A 21153-nucleotide genomic window follows, 5' to 3' on the forward strand; every position below is an offset into this window, starting at 1 on the left:
CCCAGGTGGTCGAAATTATCCCGGAGCCCTCCACTACGGCACCTATCTCTTCCTTTCTTCTTTCACTCCCTCCTTTATCCCTTCCCTTACGGCGCGGTTCAGGTGTCCAACAATATATATGAGGCAGATACTGCGCCATTTACTTTCCCCAAAGACCAATTATTATCCCCAGGTGGTCGAAATTATTCCGGAGCCCACCACTACGGCACCTCTTCTTTCACTCCCTCCCTTATCCCGTGCCTTACGGCGCGGTTTAGGTGCCCAACGATATATGAGACAGATACTGCGCCATTTCCTTTCCCCCAAAACCAATTATAATAATAATAATAATAATAATAATAATAATAATAATAATAATAATAATAATAATAATAATAATAATAATAATAATAATAATAATAATAATAATAATAATAATAATATTATTATTATTATTATTATTATTATTATTATTATTATTATTATTATTATTATTATTATTATTATTATTATTATTATTATTATTATTATTATTAAACCTCGCAAAGCAGCGCTTTAGTCAATCATGCTAATTACGGAGTTTAACAACCTGAAGCGACACATGAGCAGTAGAGAACGGCGTAGTGGAGGACTCCGGATTAGTTTAGACCTCCTGAGGTTCCTCAACGTGCGCTGACATAGCAAAGCACGCGGGCACCTTTTGGATTTCGCCTCCATCTAAATTCGACCGCCGCGGCTGTGATCGCAATCGCGACCTCGGGACTAGCAGCCGAACGCCAAAGCCACTAAGCCATTGCGGCGAGTCCGCTTTGCAATATTTTGCACCAAAAGGCAACGACCAAACAATCCGCGTTAGAGAAGTGAACACGTTGTGAGCCAGAGCAGGGGAAGGAAATGAAGGAAATGAAGGAAGAACAAAGGACAGAAGGGCACGGCGGTTCGTCCACCAGTGTTTCATCCGTTGTGGGGAAGAGCGCGAAAGGCCAACGCCGACAAAAAGGCGTACGCAGCGGAATCTGGGCCTTAGGAGCACCTCACAGGGAATATGTTAGCCACTTCTTCAAAAAGGTGGAGAGGAAAGAAACACATTCAGCTGCTTTCCCTGCTCGAGTAAACATGCCCTATTCTGACCGCCATCTTCCCCAAAGGGGAATCGTATAATATGGGGAGGAACGCCGAGTATGCGAATGCGCGCTCTGCTGAATACATTCAGATACTCTATAAAGCGCTTGTGTGGCAGAAGGCGGGGGGAGAATTGCAAAGCAAGGTTTTCTGGAGGCTTACCGGTGGATTTTTTTTTATTGTTTTGTCAGGTGGAAAGCCTGCAGAGCGACCAGAATATCTGCCCTTCCCTTATTTACTAGAAGTGCGACTTTTGGCGAACGTCATATAGGCAAGCTCTGTAGGAAAGCTGTGTACACACGAACTGGCGTTTTCTACAGCGGTAGTTGCTTTTCAAGCTATTTCCGGCACTTCCGGGATACACTGGCGTGAATAAATATGTCAGGAGATCAGCGTTTTTGGTGAAACGTGCGAAGTGACAACTGACTCAAAATTTTTCTTCTTTTTTCTCTCGTATCCACGGGGGTTTTTTTTGGTGGCTTTTGCTGTCGTTGCACAAAAGATTAAATAAAAGAAAGAAATTTACGTTCCTGTACATTTCTCCTCAGAGGCCTGGCGCTCGGCTTATTCAGGGTGAAATGCTTGGGAAATGGGTCTTTGACCCCACCTTGAGGAAACGAAAATACCTTATGCCATGGCCCCCTTTGGCGCCATATGCCCTTGCACCATACAAATCACTATTATGATCATCTTCACAAGGAAGTGGGGTGAAACAATTGCTAAATTGAGGCAGTTCGACGGCCATCATCAACAGACTAACTACGGCCACTGCTAGACAAAAGCCACTCTTATATCCCTCCTAATCCTAATCTAATCCTAATCTCATCCGCCCACTAGGCCGCTCCCTGCTACGCTTGCCTTCTCTTGGAATCCATTCCGCTAGACTAAAGCACCATCAGTTGCCTTGCCTTCGCGTTGCGAGCCCCCCATCCACCCCCATTTCTTCTTGATTTAAACTAGCATATATTTAGCTCGCATCTCCTTCCTTACTGCATCTGCAGTTTCCCTGCTTCATAATTTTCCTTTCCATAGCTAACTGTGATGTCCTCAATTTAATTTAAAGAATTTTTTAAGTCGATAGCACCTAGGTAGTCTCACAAAAAAATTTCTGGCTTCTCTGTAACGAAACTCCCCTGATTGGTCGAGACAGGACATGTGACATTATGACGGCATCAAATGCTGCCCATCGGATATTTCGCAAACTGCCCATCGCTGTCAAATTCAATGCAGTTGCCAACTGCTCACCGGGGCGCTGCGCATAAGCCTTACGGGAGCTCGCAAAGAGCAACCCGGGTCTCAGAAGCCCCAACCCGCGGCCGTGTTTGGAGAGCCACCTGCCGGAGCAGTGGTGCATCTCTTAACCGCTCCACCACTGTGCCGGTAGGGGTGTGAGGACTCCCCGCGCCCCATGAATGCGATTTAAATGGTCGTTACGTAATCAAAGCCACGTGATCACCTGTGGACCAATCATAGACCACTGCCGAATTTGAAGATATGAAGACCACCAAATTTCGAAGTTGACCGACCCTCCCGAAGTTGTAAAGGACCACCGAAAATTTGTAAGTATGCCCTCTTCAGAAAATTAAGATGAATTAGCGGGTCAGATTAGTATAATCCTATGTAACCACACAATGAACAGTACTGGAACACTCTATAAGGTGATGACTCGTACACGCAATATGAGGGCAAGGGAACGGGTTCCAACCGGAGTATTGGCGGGAAAATCGCCGGAAGAACAGACTCACTGTAGAAACCATAGCAGGCAACCTAAATGCCATCGCATTTTCCTCTTTAAGAATGTAGATAAGGAGGCCCCACATTTTATGCATGGGTCATATTTCACGACAAGTATTTTTTCCACACGATCGTTATCCAGCGAACAATAACAGTAAAGAATTCGGTACGCCTCGTATCTCGGCCTCATATGCGGCCACACTTGACAGGGTTAATTGGAAAGACATGGGAGAGGCCTTGGCCCTGAAGTGGGCGTAGTCAGGCTGACGATGGCGATGATCATGCGTCCATACGCCAATAAACAAAGAGGGGGTATGATTAGCAATACAAGTATCATGGCCACCACATAAATGCTGCGCACGCGCAACGAGTGTCACCGTATCGATCACCTTGAAAAAAAAAAATCTGGCAGTGGCTTAACTTGGCTTAGCACGCTCGCAAAGCCTCTGAGGCTCGTCCATGCCAGCTCCGCTACACGCTCGCGACAGCCGTTCTAAATATACCCACACGACCACGTGGCTATGAGGTGATTTCACATGGTTTTACAACACTTCCATCGGATGTCGTCACGTGGCTTCACATCACCCCATCGGATGTTCTTAAGGTCAAAGGTCACCCTATGTCAAAGGTCAGAGGTCAACTAAAGGTCGTGAGTCAAGGGTTCAACACCATAACTGTACCTCACATGGTCAGACACGGCTAACGTGGTTGGGCTGAAGGTCGTTCAAGGTCATTCTCCTGCCTACGCGACGTCCGGTTTGCCTAGCGTATTGAAGATCTCGCTTCAAAAAGTGCAAAAATAGACCAGTGAGCATCAGCGCTTTCAGGGACACGGGACGGGCCAGGCGCGTTACATGCAGCATCAAAGGCACGGGCCTTACGCTTTGGCACTTGGCTGAAGCGGAGAGTGATAATAGACTCGCGGCCGTTTGCACTGACAGATTACGGGCCAGGCCAATTATCGTTACAAGCAGCATCAAAGGCACGGGTCCTACACCGTCTGACCCTTAGCTCAAGCGGAGCATGATAATAGACTCGCGCTAGGCTTCTCACGATAGCACAGCCATTCAGTGCGCGATTTCAATAGCGAAGAAAAAACAAACAAAGGCAGTCAGTTTTTACGCTAGTGCAAACGTGACGACGTTCGAGAGAGTCGAGGTTCCGAAAGGCAGCATAAAACTGTGGTGATGAGTCCGCGTCGGTCCATCGCGCCCGAGCCATATTGGCACTCTAAGCGTTGGCCAACAACGCATTACGACGCGCCAGTTGGCGCCCAGCGCCCCGCGGACGTGTCACCCTGCTGTGCACATAAAGGCGCCGGGGGTGCCCAGACCGCAATAAACCCGAGCACTCACATCGTCACTGGCGCCCTGTCTATACCGCAGTCGCGCTGCCTTCGTGGAACGCGCCCTCTCTGCTTGCTCGTGCGTGGGCCATGAAGCCAAGCGCGCTTAAATGGCCCGGAAACGATATTGCACATTAGACACCTTCTGTGCGCGCAAAAGGCCAAACAAAGCCAAAAAGAATTTAGGCAAAGGTTTAATCCAGCTAAACCTAAGTAGCCAAAGCAAAAGTTTTGAAGTTAAGCCTCGCAAAGCTTGGCTGGACTTGGTTGTTGTTTGCTGGTGACGACTGACGTTTAGCCAAGGTTTAACTAGGCTTAACTTTAAAGCTCTCGCCTGGGCCACTCTCTTCATCTCTGTGCGGCAGCCTCTCGCAGAGCTACGTCCACTGGATTATCGGATTCGGCCTGTCGTCTTCGCAACCTCTGAGACGCGGAGAGTTCACGAGGCGTCCCGCCTGGATCACCTATGCCGACTCCTGCCGTTAAAGTGTCGAGAGCTGTTGCAATCCGTTGGCACGTACCGGATGAGAGGCAGCGGAGGCTACCTAGACAGAGCGAGCGCACGGCTCCGGCGTAGCTGCGGTTGGGTGACGTCATGGTTGTCACGTGAGTAGGGAGAAGCGAGCGCTCTGACTACTGAACCGAAGTTCCCGGGTTCGAACCCGACCGCGGCGGCTGCGTTTTTATGGAGGAAAAACGCTAAGGCGCCCGTGTGCTGTGCGATGTCAGTGCACGTTAAAGATCCCCAGGTGGTCGAAATTATTCCGGAGCCCTCCACTACGGCACCTCCTTCTTCCTTTCTTCTTTCACTCCCTTCCTTATCCCTTCCCTTACGGCGCGGTTCAGGTGTCCAAAGATATATGAGACAGATACTGCGCCATTTCCTTTCCCCAAAAACCAATTATTATTATTATTATTATTCAGTGGCGGCGGAGTGACGTCATAGCTGTCACGTGGCTTCTTCTCGGTTCAAGGTCAAACAATTGCACGCGGCGAAGAAGCTACGGGGGGCAGTAGTAAAAGCTTTCACTTTTGAAACAGATTGAAGGGGCGTTCTCATAATGAGAAGGATGTGGAAGTAAGAATGTGACAAGAGAAAATGTTCGAGAGTGCAGTTGCTCGTTCATTTAACTGTAACAACGAAACAATGACTATAAGTGGGGCGCGTGACAATTACCAGTGGGCCACCTCACCCGTGAATTCCATGATTAATGACAGTAGGTCATGTGACCTTGCCTGAGGTGACGTCATTAGCATAAGGTGGGTAACGGGGATTACGAGATATCGCAGGCCTGACGCTGTAAACAAAATTATTGCCCTGTCTCCACGCTATGCAGTCGTATACCTGGCTCAAGAAATACATACGCTAGCATTGTGGAAGAGGCACGTTCAATTTTACATGCAAGTTGAATTTTACATCGGCTGTATTCACGTTCATCTCCTGAGTCCGAACGGCGTAGTTAGATCGGCAAAATAAACCATTTCACCGAGTGTGTTTGCTCGGCGATGAAATACTGATTTAATGGGAACAAGTGATTAAGTTTTTCTAAGACACTGCCGACCCGCGAGCGTTTTGCTAACACTCGTTATACTGAGTGGTCAATACAAAACGTACCTTTATTCCAAATGAGCGATTTCTTTTCAACTTTTCAACGCACGCGCCGCATTACACTTTTTATTTTATTCAGGATACCCTCAACGGCCCTCAGTTTGAGGGTGTTACATGAGGGGTAAAACAGAAATGCATAATAGAGAATACATAATAGGGCAAACACAAATGCGGATAAGCTCAACAAAGCCAATAAAAGTGCAAGCATAATCATAAAAAGAAATAAAAATATTTATTTCCGAAACAACAAAGATGATAAGCAGAAACAACCGAAAAAAAGACATGAAATCATACTCGAAAATATGGTCAAGCTGCCGCTATTATTGTCTTAGACGCCACGGCGCATGAAACATCACTACACCCCAGAAATATACAACTTCAGCCACTCTAACGCCTCCAGCCGTCGCCTAAAACAACACCCATTAACCACTGTATCATCTTCGCGCGCAGCCGCCCCGGGTGTGGAAATCAGAGACATGCAGAGTTCCCACAGGACGTCTTCCAAGACGCTGTCGATACACAACCGCGAGCGTAATTCCCCCAAGAGGCTCTCGTCTGTCTGTCCGTACATGGTCACTTCGCTCGTCAGCTGCGAAGAAGTATCGGGGGCGATTTCACGGGTCGAACTACGCCCGAAAAGAGGCACACAAGCAGGCGGCCTAGCCTCGGGAGCATTGCTCTTCTTTCGGCGTGGCCGAAGCCGCGAAGGACGTCGCCGCGACGCTAGGCGGCGTCAGTGGCGCTGTGGGGGTGGAGGGGCATCGAGGACGCGTCGGCCCTCATTACGGCCGATATGGTCTGCCGGAAGGACGGCTCCGCTGGGACGACGCCGAAGAGGGCGGGGGGGGGGGGGGGGGGGGGGAGGCGACGATCAGGCACATGGTGTGTTCTAGTGCCCAACACCCTCCTCCTCCTCTTTGTACAACTGACGAGACTAATCGCTCACCCGACGGGGCCGTTCGGACGCACCGTCCCCGGAGAGGGCTCTTAGTGCGCTAGATACACGCCATCCACAGACGCCGACGACGACACCAGAGAAGTCAATGTCTCGGGAGTGGGGGAGAGAAGCGCCAAAAGGTGTGTCCTTACCCTTTCACCCACGAACGATGAGGGAAAAAGGGAACGCGCGGCGACGAAGAAAGAAGAGGCGGGCGACGCTAGACGCGATGTCCTCAAAACTGCTGCAGGAAACAAAAGACAAGAAAAAAAAACTAAGGGAACCGGGGAAGCTGCAGAAATGACCTTGGCTTGCGCCTTGCGGAGACTACCAGAAGAAAAAAAAAGCGGGAATGAGTGTACAATTAAGGAAAATCTGAAAAGCCTGCGAGAGAGAGGGAGAGCTAGATAACCGAACGTAACAACCGCAGACACGTGAGGAAAAAACAATGTGGCCGAGACGGGACGAGAGACCACGCATCGAGCCACGCTTCCCTTTTCGATTGCAGCAACCCGGCCGAGCTGAGTCCGCAACGACGCGTCAAATTACCCCCGGTCGCACCGCCTGTTTCCCCAAAGGGGAGGCCGGGGTTTAATTCGCCGCCGCCTGACTCCGGGAAAGATGCAGGGACGACCCCGGCGTTAGCCTGCAGCCGGCGGGAGTCGGGCGTCCAGGGCGCACAGCGACAGTACAGTGCCGTCTCGGTTGCAGACAACCAGTAATTAAAGGGGTAGAGACAAAATGACTACCGCGAACGAGCAATCGTACTTATTTCGCGGGCGCGAGGAAAGCCTTCTACGAAGTTTCACACGCAGGCGTTGAGCGGAACGTAATTTTTTTCCGATATCCAATCAGAAGTGTTGAACAGGTCATGTTAGTGATGACGTCATTCTCCTGAGAACCAATGAAGAGATCTGTATGAGTGATGCAATCGGTCCGTATCCACGTCATCTGCGAGCGGTCACGTGATGTGTTACGCCGACGACGACGCTCACGCCCGGTGTGAGCCACTATTGGGCACGTTGTAACCAAGCGAGCAAACAGCTAACCAACAAACCAAACCTAACCTTCCCTTCCGTGTTCTTTTACAGTGCCTTGCGCTGAATGTTATGCACTCACAGCCTTCGGATAATTAATCAACGCGTTTTCTAACCAGCGTTGCGGATGAGGAGCACCTTATGTCAGACCTCGATAATCTACGGCGTAAGCCGTTCCTCTACTCAAGCGTAGTTGACTGAATGGCAAACGTTAGGGCACCAAGACAGCTCTCCCCATTCATGTCCCCTTTATAAATGAGGTCAGTCGATCATGGCACAAAAATCTCCGCTACTCGAAAGAGTTTCACGAACGATCAAGCACAGTGTTGTCGCTGTGCATGGGGAAATACGCCGCTCCATCTCTGCTCCCTTCCCAACCGGCTCCTCAGACAGTCGCCAGGAAGCGGCTCTCAAATCAATAGGTCGTAGTGGCGCTGGCCAAGCACGTGTATTATATATGACCCAGCGGACCGGACCATTAGGTCTGGCCGAGCAGTTTCTCTGCCCAGGGCGCCCTCCGGGGGAGAACGTTGCCGCGACAGCGAATCTCAGTGTATATACGGAAGATGGTGAATGAGGTCCTGCTGCCTGCGTGCGGCCAACACTCCGACTGAAAACTGTTCTTGTATATATCACGCGAAATCACTCATTCCTCGCACCACAATAATAGACTGGGACAACCTGCCATCACGCATAGATCTTGTGGTTAACTTACAATTCTTTTAGTATTCGTTAAACCAAACCACGGACAAACAAATTTTGTATTTTTGTTGTATTCCGTGCATTAGAGTGAGTATTTTATTTTGAGTTGTTTGTTGTTTTGTTTGTGTACTTTAATAGATTTATTTCATACTTTGTTATTACGTGCATAAGTTGTTTTATTTCAAGTGCCTGTGGCGTATTTTTATGCTTGAGGGCACTTAGCGGTATCGTAAATAAATAAATACATAAATAAATCGCTTGAAGCGCCACTTCGATAAGCGTTGTAAGCATGAACTGCGCGACAAAACAGCAGGAAAGAATTCAGCTCCACTGCTTTTCTCGATCACTATAAAAAAATAAACACAGATACCTAATTCCATTACGTCTTGTCAATGCAATATCATTCGAAGCTGTTGATGATTTTGCCGGAAGTGACTGGTGGGGCTTGTAAGACGCAGGTTGCTTTTCCCGAGGTCTCCCCGCGCACCACTACGGTTGGAACGTGAAGGCTTCACACAGACGAACCTGGTCTGGGGACGTCGCAGTCGAGTTGGTGACATCACGTTTATCCAGCCAATGAGATTTGTTCGTTCCGATGGCGTCATTCCTGCCAACGAATCAGAATTTTTTCTGGACAACGCCAACTTTTTGCGCCGGTGAGGCTCCTGTGCTATCGAATGAGAAACCGCAGCTGTGTGCCGTTCCACCGCATTATTGGCACATGGGAGCTGCTACAGCGTCGGCGTCGTAGGTCGTGGGCTGAAATAACCGTGCCCACTTGCTCCTCAATGAAAATGTTGTGTGGGAGGATCGATAGAGGGCACTCGGGTTGTTGTGGCCCGTTAGCCATTAATGTAGTGCTAACACACGGTGCTCGACGGTAGAGCACCATGAGCAAAATTCGGAGGACGTGGGTTCGGATCCTACTGGGGGCATGTGGTTGTTTTTCCTTATTTCTAACAAATTGTCCTTCCGCTATTACATTAATACACTATTAATTTCCCATTGATCAAGGCCACAAATTAAAAAAAAAGAATAGAAACATTCCCCTATCCCTTGTCCAATAATCTTGGACAAAAAATCTGAATATTGAAAAACAATAAGACGATAGTATAAAAATACTGAAGGTAATGAACCATTCTTCCAATATTAGCAAAATCTTTCTTTTAAAGTGTTTCGATCGATCACATCGAACAGTTAAGACTGCCATAGAAAACAAATTTGGAACGCTTTTGATGACATCAAAAATCCGACGGGAGATTGCAATATAATAAATGTTGTAGTGAAATCTTACATGATACGAAAAAATTGGGTTTAAAAACTGTTCCCGCTCAAAAATGCTTTTGCCCAAAATTTCTTGCTGGGAGCACAACTAATCGGCCCAATATTGGCAATATATTGGTAAAGGACGGTCCTACAAAAGCCCAACGTGAAGCCATCTATTTTCAATACCGGGCCGATCATCTGTGCTGCATATATGTTTACATATATGTAACCATATATGTTTACATGGTTTTAGTGACTGTTGGCTTCTTTCATATGTCATAAAGAGCCCCTCATTATGCTACCTTTCTCTGCTCAGTCGTAGAGGAAGACCTTTAAGACAGACGCATGGGTTTGTACCTGAGCACGTGACTCCAGCTAAAAAAAAACGCCCTCCCCTTCAGACCAACTGTATTCACAACATTTAACTTAGCTGCGTACAGCCAAATCACGCACGCACGCACGCACGCACACACACACACACACACACACACACGCGCGCGCACACGCACGCACGCACGCACACACACACGCACGCACGCACACACGCACACACACACACACACACACATACACACACACACAGGCACAAGCGGAGACAGAGAGAGAGAGAGGGAAAGCGAAAAGCAGCAGGAGACGTGTCCGAGGCATCGGCTACACACAGACATCCGCAAAGGCAAGATTATTGCAGCCGTCGCAATTCGCAGCCTTGCTCACTCGTAGATCCCTTCTCTCCCGTAGACATCGTACACGGTCAATCCCGCTGCGCCACAAGACCTGGCAGGAAACCCAGCAAGACGGGAAGAGAAGGAAAAAAAGGAAGTACATAAAACCGAGCATTGTCGTCGGAGGTAAGACACACGCCCGGATACGAGCGTGCGAGGGGAAAAGGCGATGTCCCCTCCATCGAACTTGGGGTCGTAATAGAAATTTACGGCGCCAATATCGGAGGACTTCGTCGGCGTCTCCGGCGGTTTCGGACTCTCCCCTGGCGCCGCTGGCCCTTCGCTTCCCTAAACAGGGAAGAGGAGGGAAGAAGTGGGCTTCGCTTCCCTCTGACCATGCCCTTTCCTCTCCTTTTCCCTTACATCTCCTGGCGCTCGATCCCTCCTTCCCTGCTCTTTTACCGCGCTTGTGTAGACACAATCTGGTACCGTAATGTGCTTCTTCCTTTGCCTCGCTCCTCCGCCTCTTCGCGCTCGCTTAGGGAGTTGCGTGACACTTTCGCGGGAAAAAGGGAGCGCCTGCGAAAGAGCATCGTCCCTACGGGCCGCGCCTCCACCGCAGCGGACGCTTCGAGTCGAATTGCTTTAAGTCGAATCGATTTGAGTCGAGTCACTTTGAGCCATTGCTCGCGGTCGCTCTCCAAGTCGTCTTCTCTTGCTTTTTACTCCCTATTTCCTTTTAAACTTCGATGTCAAAGTTTGAATTTAGCTTCGATTAGGGCGGCCTGCGATGCTTGTCGCTGCTGTCGATGGGTCAGGGCCGATGTTTCGCGGTCACTTAAAACGTGTGATAAACTGAGCGAAGCGACTTTGTGAACAGAGTTCGAGAGATAGTTAACCGCCCAGAAGCACTCGTCGCTAAAGTAACGTATAATTTTACAGATTTTCGTTTCACAGACTTTCATAGCGTTCCTGTCAACTTCGCAGCCCGCACACAGCCAGTGCCGAATAAGTCATCTACGCGGATCCAGACAGCTCCTACTTGAACTCAGTACCAGCCAAGTCAGCCGGTTTTGGCACATCAAGCTTTCTTCAGCAACGCCAATGGCCACAGGCTGAAATCCTGACGTTTTTTTACGCCTTTCACTTCACCACCCACGTTTACTAACGACAGGCCAGTTTTTTGTTCTCCAAGAGTGTAAATATTTTCTCGCAGACATATTGCTTCAATTAGTCTCTTATCATGAAAAAAGAAAGTTTCAGTTTCACTTTTGGCGCCTTGCTCAGTTTTGTTTCTTTCTGGCATGATTTCAGAAATGGAGTCACAAACTGCTTCCTGTACACAGGAAACACAAACAGCCTTTTTCTTTATTATTATTTTAATAAATCACTACTACTACTTTTATAAAACGGCTTTCAAGTGGAAGGAAAGCGCATCCAATCAGGCATAAAGCACACTGTAAATGGGCTGGCTATATGAGCTCCAGGCCATATACTCATGACCATGCTTCGGAGATTTCGAAGCGAATGCACTCGCACAAGGTTCTATTTCTATCCGTTTAGAGTTGGCATCGCATCCTATTTAGTCGAAAGAGTCCATTAATCGCTTTCAATATTACGTAAATTACGACAGATCCTGGGTTTGGAAAGGTAGAAACAGCACTCAGATATTCATCAACAGATAGATGACAGCGCCTGGACTTTTGTTATTGACTTTTATGGTTGTTCTATATTCAGAAACATGTGGCGCCGACTGGCCCCCTTTTCAATACTGATGATTTGAACGGCCCCAATTCGACCTCTTCGTGTAGTGAGTCGTGCCACATAAGGCAAGCGGACGAAAAAAAAATGGCTGGGGTTGAACGTGGCTTGAAGCTATTGTTATACGAGCGAAAGCTCTGTTAAGAATGCTCTCCACTGTCTCAAATCAATGTCAAAGTCGAGGTCAGGTACCAAATGGTCATAGTCATATGATCATGCGGTCATATTACCACAGCTTGCGCCACGCCACCATGCAGTTAAGTTCGGTTTGACCCTGTGAGACATTGAAGGTCATTGTCAATGTGGTACCCACTGTCTGAAACCAAATGTCAAGGTCAAAGGTAAAGGCCGGGTACCCAATAGTCATATATAGTCATGCGATAACAAGGTCATACTACTAAAGCATGCGTCATACTGCCACGCAGTTCAGTTAGGTTTGACCTTGTGAGACATTGAAGGTCTTTGCCGATGTGGTGCCCACTGTCACAAATCAAATGTGAAAGTCAAGCGTAAAGGTCAGGTTCCCAATCGTCATAGCCATATGAACACCTGGTAATACTACCTTAGCTTGGGCTATGCCACTACACAGCTAAGTTCGATTTGACCTTGAAAGCCATTGAGGGTCATTGTCGATGTGGTGCGCACTGTCACACACCAAATGCAACGGTCAAAGGTCATGGTCAGGTCCAATGGCCATAGTCATACGATCACGTGAACATACTACCATAGCTTGAGCTATACCACAACACAGTTAAGTTCGGTTTGACTTTGTGAGGCATTGAAGGTCATTGTCTCATGTAGATCAAAATCGGAAGTTGTACCCCGAGGAGTAGAGCTCTCGCTCCAAAATGGGGGAGGATATTGCAAGGGGTATTTAAGACTACGGGACAGTATCCCTGCAGCAGGAACCTCGTTGCGGGTGATAGGGCAGAACTGGCACTTCACCGCACTTACTACTTGTGCCATCCTGACCACGTGTCCGGAGGGCGCCGCCCGATGGACTTCGGCGAGTCAGAAGCCGGGACTGCGGCGGTGACGACTCCGATTTGTCTGGCGAGCCTGCAAGAAGCGACACGCCGGATGATGTTGAATGGTTAATGGCAAACAGGTTTTCAGGAGCCAATAATATTATAATGTTGGCTGAGAGGAATGCTGTATAGTGAAGAGCTGCGCATTGTTTTGGAGAGCCTGGGGTTCTTTCAACCTGTACCGAAATTTCAGTACAGCCACGCCCTTACAGAAATGCTCCATAGACAGTCTATAGATTTCTTATAGACTTTATTGCCTTCCTGTAAATATTTATTTTTGTGTATTCATAGTGTATAGACGGTCAATAGACAAAAGTCTACTAAAAGTGTATGGTCATATATGTAGAGATTGTCACCGACTGTCTATAGGATTTGTACTGCCTAGAGACTGTTCTCTAGGGTTTGTCGACAGAGAGTCTACAGACTTTATAGGCATAAGTCTATGGACAGCCTGTAGACTGTTTAAATAAATTTTTGCAAGGGCGTTCTTGTATTTCGCACCATTCAGAATGGGGCAGCCTAGGCATAGACAGAATCTGCGCCGTCGTATTTGCCAGCCAGACGCCTTAGCTATACCGCCTGTTAAACGTCAGTCCGGTATTCGATGCGTCGGGTTGGTGCGAACCACACCTGGGAGCCAGCGGAACTGGAGGCGCACGCGCACGTCAGCTATACAAGGGGAATACTCAGCGCAGAGAGCCGTCGGTCTGACTGTCGGGTAAAGCGGGGACAGTTTTAAATCAAAGTTCCCGGGTTCGAACCCGACCGCGGCGGCTGCGCTTCGATGGAAGCGAAACGCTAAGGCACTCGTGTGCAGTGCGATGTCAGTGCACGTTGCAGATCCCCAGGTGGTCGAAATTATTCCGGAGCCCTCCACTACGACACCTCTTTCTTCCTTTCTTCTTTCACTCCCTCCTTTATCCCTTCCCTTACGGCGCGGTTCAGGTGTCCGCCCATATATGAGCCAGATACTGCGCCATTTCCTTTCCCCAAAAACCAACTTTCATTTTTTTCCAACGCCTGTAGCTACTAACGGTCGTAGAACAGTCTATCCTGGACTAAATTTAAAGGCACGCTACGCTAGCATGCTACATTCAAAACATGAGCAATACTCTTTCCGGATAACTGCAATCATACATTAGCGAGCGCCGCCGAGGGGATCCAGTGGCTAAGGTGTTCGGGCGCCGAGGTCAAGAGTGTGAGGCTAAGTTGAGATTTTCGATCTTTATTTCGACGAAGGTAAAATGGGTCGAAATAAATGGAGAGCGGTTCGCTGCACAGGGTGCCCAATAGTTGCAGTGCTGCTTTCCTGTCATATCGGTCGATCTCCCGATCCATCAGTTAATCAGTCAATCAATCGATTGATCGATCAATCAATTAATCAGTCAATCAATCGATCGGTCGATCCCTCGAACCCAAATTGACCAGTCAATCAATCGATTGATCGATCCCGCAATCCATCGATTAATCAGTCAATCAATCGATTGATTGATCCCACGATACATCAATTAATCAATCAATCAATTGATTGATTTGTCCCTCGATCCATCAATTAATCATTCAATCAATCGATTGATATATTCATCTATTCATATATTAATCAGTCAGTCAATCGATTGATCTATCCCTCGATCCACCAATTAATCAGTCAATCAATCTATTTATCGATCTCTCAATCTATCAATTAATCAGTTAATCAATCAAGTGATAGATCTCTCGATCCATCAATTAATCAGTCAATCGACCGATTGATCGATCTCTCGATCCATCAATTAATAAGTTAATCAATCGATTTATCGATCTCTCGATCCATCAATTAATCAGTCAATCGATCGATGGATCCATCCGTCCACCACTCACTGTTGTGCACACACGGAGCAAGAATGAAGTGTGCTTCGTACGAAAAATATTTATCTTGCAGCTCTATCAGACATACTGAAGCTTTATTTTTGTCGGCGTAATTTTCTGCTACAACCTGACGAACGCATCTATCTGTACAGGTTAATTTTAAAACTTTATTGCCCGGCCACGAGAGACGACCTCAGTCGCTTCAAAAATCCTTCACGGTTCTCTGTTAACAGTCCAAACGAGAGTCCAGTAAGGCGAAAATCCTCCTATCTCAAAAGGTTTATCGATCGAAGCAGGGAAAAATGAAAAGAACCGAAAAGCAAAATTTCGCCATAAACACTCAGGGGGGTAGGCTTCAGCCTCACACTCATTGCCGGCCACTTCCGGCCGCCTATAACTACTCCGCACTCTACTCTTGAACCGAAAATCTTCCCCGGGGCGCCGTCACAGCAAAACTTGAGTATCTCATCTCCGTCGGGGTCAAACGTCGCGTAGCCGTGATTAAGAGTAAAAGAAAAAAAAAAGGCACGGGAAAGAAGCTCGTAATCCGGCACTCGAGCCCAACGGTACGTGAAAATGAGTTCACGTTTTTTCTCACCTCCTTTCCAATCATTTTGAACCCCGCCGCGGTGCTCTACAGCAGCGACGCTTGAAACGCCGCTCTTCGAAACTCGCCCCACGGCTAAAAGAGACACTAAGGATTAGGCGACAAAGGCGACTCTTCGCGTAACCGGGGCACGAATTCCACCGAACCTGAGCGGATTCGATACCGGAAACGTTCGAAAGAAAGAAAAAAAAAAAGGGGGGGGGGGGGGAGGCCGTCCACGTCGCAAAGTAACTGCTCGATCTCTGCTGTGAAGTTGTGAAACGATGACGCCAACGCAGTACTCAATATAGACAGACTCTCCAAGATTGCGCCACACTGCGTCGATTTACTTAGATACAGACGGTGTTTTTGAACCTGGCTCTTTTTTTTTTTTCGCCAGAAATGGGACTCTGTACACACACGCTCTCTGCCTCTCAGAACCGGCGGGAACAATGCGCCTGTGTTTCGGTGTTCTTTGAGCCCGCTTTGAAGACGTGGCTGAGCGGCTGTTCTCCTTTGGAGTGGCTAAATCCTGAGCTCCGATGGTTCGCTAAAAACCATCGTCTTGATACGAAGCGTACGGGTGATTGCGCAGTAGAGGAGAGTGAGTGCGTTTCCACCTCGCCTACCTTCTACGTGGCTTATTGTGCCCTGGCAGCACCGCCTGAGAAGCGCTGGCCTAAAGTTAAGGTCATCACGACCTTTTGTGACATTTAACCTTTTCTGACCTTTACGTAAAATTTTTGTATCCAGAGTGTCGCCGACTGGCCATAGCAGAAGCGGACAGTCCAGCGAAGGGAGAATTCCCTCTTGTGCACTACGAATAAAAAAGGAGTATAAGCTGCTCTCTAGCGCACTCCATTTTGTAAAAGGGGGTGATAGGAACAACTTACTCTCTTTTTACTCCCGTATGGGAGTATTCATGGTTCGAGTGTAGTTGTTGCTTCATAGTGGAAGCATCGTGGATGCCGTTCTGTGCATGTTCCGTGTCGCCTGTATCAGTTTAAAACGACATCTACCTTCCATGCTGTCCTTTGCTCTGGAACTTCGGTGCAATCTGTGAACGGGCCGTCCTTGTTTTAAACCTACAGGCTATGCTGGGAAAAATATCAAGCCTTTCAATATAGAGCCTATAGCGCGAAGCAGAGCCGTATAAGCGTTGGTTCCCCCCAGGGATGACCAATGTTACAAAGCCAACTGACAGAGAGGCACCGACAGTGACGGAGGAGTTGTGGCTTTTCTGCCGCTACACTTTAACGGGCGATCACTGCACAGTGCACGACCGACATTTAACGGAGATGCGAGCGGCTCGGTCAACCGCGAGTTTATTTACAAATTGTGGGCAATACAGCGAGACGACTAATTTCACAGAAATGACAGGGAAATGCATAACTGCGCAAAAAAGGATGAGGATCAAACCAGTGGGCATTGCAGCAATTGAGACCTGTTCGAGAAGGCGCCTACTGCTATATAACTACAGCGTTGCTACAGCGTATAAATGCTGTATGTGCATACCGCGGGAACGCCCTTATTAAAGCTATGTCATAGCACCTATGAGTTTAAGTGCATGCATGACAAGTGTAGACACGCAAGCGGTATACTGCTGCCGTTAATTGCGCTGCAGTCGCACTTTGCACCAGCCAGCAATTGTAAACAGGCCCACGGGGATCGACCAAGAGTGACGCATAATGGTGAGCTTTTAATTATATATATATATATATATATATATATATATATATATATATATATATATATATATATATATATATATATATATATATATATATATATAATATAAAATCACCAAAAATTGAAGAAACATAACAGGATTTAATTCACGACGTTTCGGCTGGAGGACCAGCCGAAACGTCGTGAATTAAATCCTGTTATGTTTCTTCAATTTTTGGTGATTTTATATTATATTGACCAAATCAGCTGCCAGAAATCACTTTTGGTATATATATATATATATATATATATATATATATATATATATATATATATATATATATATATATATATATATATATATATATATATATATATATATATACAACCTTTGAGTACTAACAGTTGCATTTTCAATAATGAAAGTATGTAATTCATTATCCTGTAATATTAAGATAGCTCCACCTTCGTCGCCATTTAAACGCCAACTTAGTACGTTTATTCTAACTGCTACTAAGGTATGTTTGTGGCGTTTTTTGTTTGTTTACTTCATGCGCCGTGCTTCCCCTATCAGTTGTAGCTGCTATGTTTAATATGCATTTATTTATCAACTACGTCATAACATTTACCTCACATGCCTAAACTCACTGCTGTCGATACAGATGAACGTTGTGCGCGAAACATTCGACGAACCACAATACGGGAGAAACACAAGGACTGGCGGTGGTTCGTCGAATGTTTTGCGCACATCGTTCATCTGTATCACCATGCACCAACTAGGCCAAACAGAATTATTGAAGTCCACTGCTATCGCGGTTGCTGTTGCTAACTGACATTAGTTTAATCATTTTATTATAAGAGGTCGCATTGCAGCATATTGGTCTGGAACCTCTTTCTGTATGAAAAATCAGTGTATAAATATACGTTTCATGTATTTCAAGAAAATAAACTTCAGAATCCTGACCTTTTTATCAGGAACAGGTAGGCTTCAAAACGCCTACGCTTTGGATTACTGCGAACAGGCACAAAGTCCTCACACCACCGCTTCGTTGTACGGCGTTTGCACCAGTTGTGCCACCTTTGCCGAAAGTAATCGGGCAAAGGTGCCGCGTAGGTAACCACTTAAGGCAGCCCTCAAGCTCTGAATCTGAGTAAAGGTGAATCCTTGTCCTCACGCTTTGACATCTTCCGGTAGATCTTTAGGGAGTACCGCAAAGGCTCCGCTACACGGTTGAGAAGCAAAAACTTGGAGAGGGCACTTTACCTCCTTCTTAAGGGCATGACGCGATAGCGTATATATAGTGGGTTAGCCTTTCCATCCTGAGCAGTTTGACACATTTGAACCCATTATTGTTTTCTCAATTGTTTCAATTAATCAACTACACACTCTACATTTTCTTAATTAGCATCATCAAGCATTACTTTTTCATTCTGAGCAATTTTTTATTTCTCTAAATAATCAGTTAATTACAACGATTTCAATAACTCCTCATCGCCTATCTCACACCAATCAATTAAAAATCACTAGAACCACAAATTACGATGATACGATTTTTCTTTACGCAGCCCCCGATTATTTCCTGCGGTGCCGACTACTACTACGCCGACGGTTTTTGACCGAACGAGCTGTGTACGCTATCGGTTACAGCCTGCTGCTCGGTTACTTTTGGTAAAAGGTAGTCTTTGCTAAAAGTAACCAGGCTGCATGGTTTGCTTCTCCCTCACATAGTGGAGCCCTTACGCCTTCCCTAAAGAGAAAACAAGGTGTTGGAATGTTAGGAAAACGGTTCTCCTTACCACACAGTGATCTATACTGTGACGGATGCGATAACCGTTCAGCTATACAACTGAGAAGCAAACCGGGCAGCCCGGTTACTTTTGGTAAAGGGGGTACATCGCAATCGAGCTAGCAATATGGCGGCGCCCAGAAAACGCTCGTTGTAAAGGTCTTTAAGCCGTGGTAAAAACAGCGCAGCGACGACAGACACAGAGAATGGCCCCCCATCGTCCAACCTTGCATTACATTTTAGAGATTGCCCCCTGAATAATATCCCAGGTTCCCCCGACAAAAAAATGTGCAACCCTCTTTTCCATGAGACAAAAGTTGTTTGCAGGCACAGGGATAAATTGACAAGGGAACTGTGTGAGGCGTATCGCATCCACGCGATTGGTGATGCATGCGTCAGCACACCGTCAGTGCTTCTTCACGAATGTGAGATTAAGTATCTAGATTCGCACGATTAGAAGGATGTTAAGAGGGGCGTGTTCCCTGGTTGTTTTAGGAGTGTATTAATACCTGTGTTTTTTCCAATAAACTTTAGTTGTTAGTCAGCGCTTGTCCGTCTTCTTCTGTCTTCTCTGTCTGTCGTCGCTGCGCTGTTTTTACCACGGCTTAAAGATGCACCAACTAGCTCAGTTGTCGGTTCTTTTGTAAAAGTCTATGTACAGACCTCTCCGGGAGTCGGTCTGCTTCTTCTTGGCGTGCCTCTGCCGGTGCTGCTGGGTCATGGCTGCCGGCTGCGCGGTGCCGGCGTCCAGCTGAGCCTGGATGATGCACAGGCTGGGCGTCACGATGGCCGGCAGGGTGCGCGCGCGCAGCAGAGGGGCGGGCTTGCGCCGAGAGCCCGAGGTGGCGGACGCGCCGCCCAGCAGCAGGCCCTGGGCCAGGCACGAGCCTCCCGCGGCAGCCGCCGAGGACGAGGAGGACACGCGCTCGGACACTTGGCTGCAGGGGAGGAGGAGAGACATACGCGATTAATAACAAGGAAAAGTATGAATAGTAAGAAGATAATACACATACAAAAACTTCGGGACATCATTCCTTACAAAAAAATTGGCGGCGGGTTAGCTCTGGTTAAACCTGGAGTGACGCGATAGCTACAGCTGGCCGAGTGCAGCCGCCGGCAGCAGCAGCTGCTTCGCACCACATAGCTGATCACGTGCCCAACCACGTGACGAACCACGTGAACCACGTGAAGAGCCACGGCGCCGGCAACTGCTCCGCACCACGGGACCAATTACGTGACAGCGTGGCGGCGCCGCCGCGCTGAAGGCTCGATATGCTACATACAATCCAGCCTTCCAACAGAGGCTGGTACAACATGCTGTGAAAGCTGCCAGATCCAATGGGGCCCTGGAATAGGGGCTCCACTCGCTGAAGAGGGCGAAGACATCGCAAGATAAAGACGACCTCTGCATTCTGAAGTGTATAGAAGCTAGAGCAGTAATGTTTATCCTATCTTATTTTACCGTAATGTAACTGTCACTACAAAAAAGAGTCTATAGAGAGTCTATAGAGTTATTATAGACTCTATTGCCTTTCTATAGATATTTCTAATTGTCTATTCATAGTTTATAGACTGTCCATAGACAAAGGTCACGCCAAAGTGCATGCCCACAAATCTAGAGATTGTCTTATAACTAATCACGCGCGCAACCTGTACATATTTCTTAATGTGTAAATAGTTTTTGTGTATACTAACTCTCCCCCTATCCTCTCTTCCTGTCCCCTCACCTCTTTAATTTCATCTCTCCACTCTGCCTGCTATCTTTTATTTGCGCTGCCCCCGCTCAGGTGCATCAGTATCGATGGCAGATGCCGGGGCTATCAAAAATCTTATCCTTCCTTTTTATTATTCTAACTAACCACTTTTACTACTTTTCTATAGGCTCTATATAGGATTTGTATTGCCTATAGAATATTCTCTAAGGTTTGTCTACAGTTTATAGGCTGTGTAAAGAAATTTTTGTAAGGTATAACCACAATTTTAAAGAAGAAAATGCCACAGCATTTGGAAGTTGACCAACCTCAAACATATTCGAAAGCCCCCCCCCCCAAATTTTCTAGGGCCATCCCTGAAAATAATTTA

At 47.2% G+C, this 21153-nt stretch overlaps 1 protein-coding gene across 3 annotated transcripts in view; it reads right to left on the reverse strand.

Moving 5' to 3' along the window:
* Positions 1-21153, reverse strand: part of wake (ankyrin repeat and fibronectin type III domain containing protein wide awake) — a 423547-nt gene that overhangs the window by 109914 nt on the left and 292480 nt on the right. For all 3 annotated transcript variants that reach the window (XM_077633880.1, XM_077633879.1, XM_077633881.1), the window contains 2 exons: positions 19735-20009; positions 13109-13213 (listed from right to left, as the gene is read on the reverse strand). In XM_077633880.1, coding sequence (XP_077490006.1) covers positions 13109-13213; positions 19735-20009 — 380 coding nt within the window. The remainder of the gene's footprint in view (positions 1-13108; positions 13214-19734; positions 20010-21153) is intronic.

This window comes from Amblyomma americanum, chromosome 8 (assembly GCF_052857255.1).
Source record: "Amblyomma americanum isolate KBUSLIRL-KWMA chromosome 8, ASM5285725v1, whole genome shotgun sequence".
Taxonomy (NCBI): domain Eukaryota; kingdom Metazoa; phylum Arthropoda; class Arachnida; order Ixodida; family Ixodidae; genus Amblyomma; species Amblyomma americanum.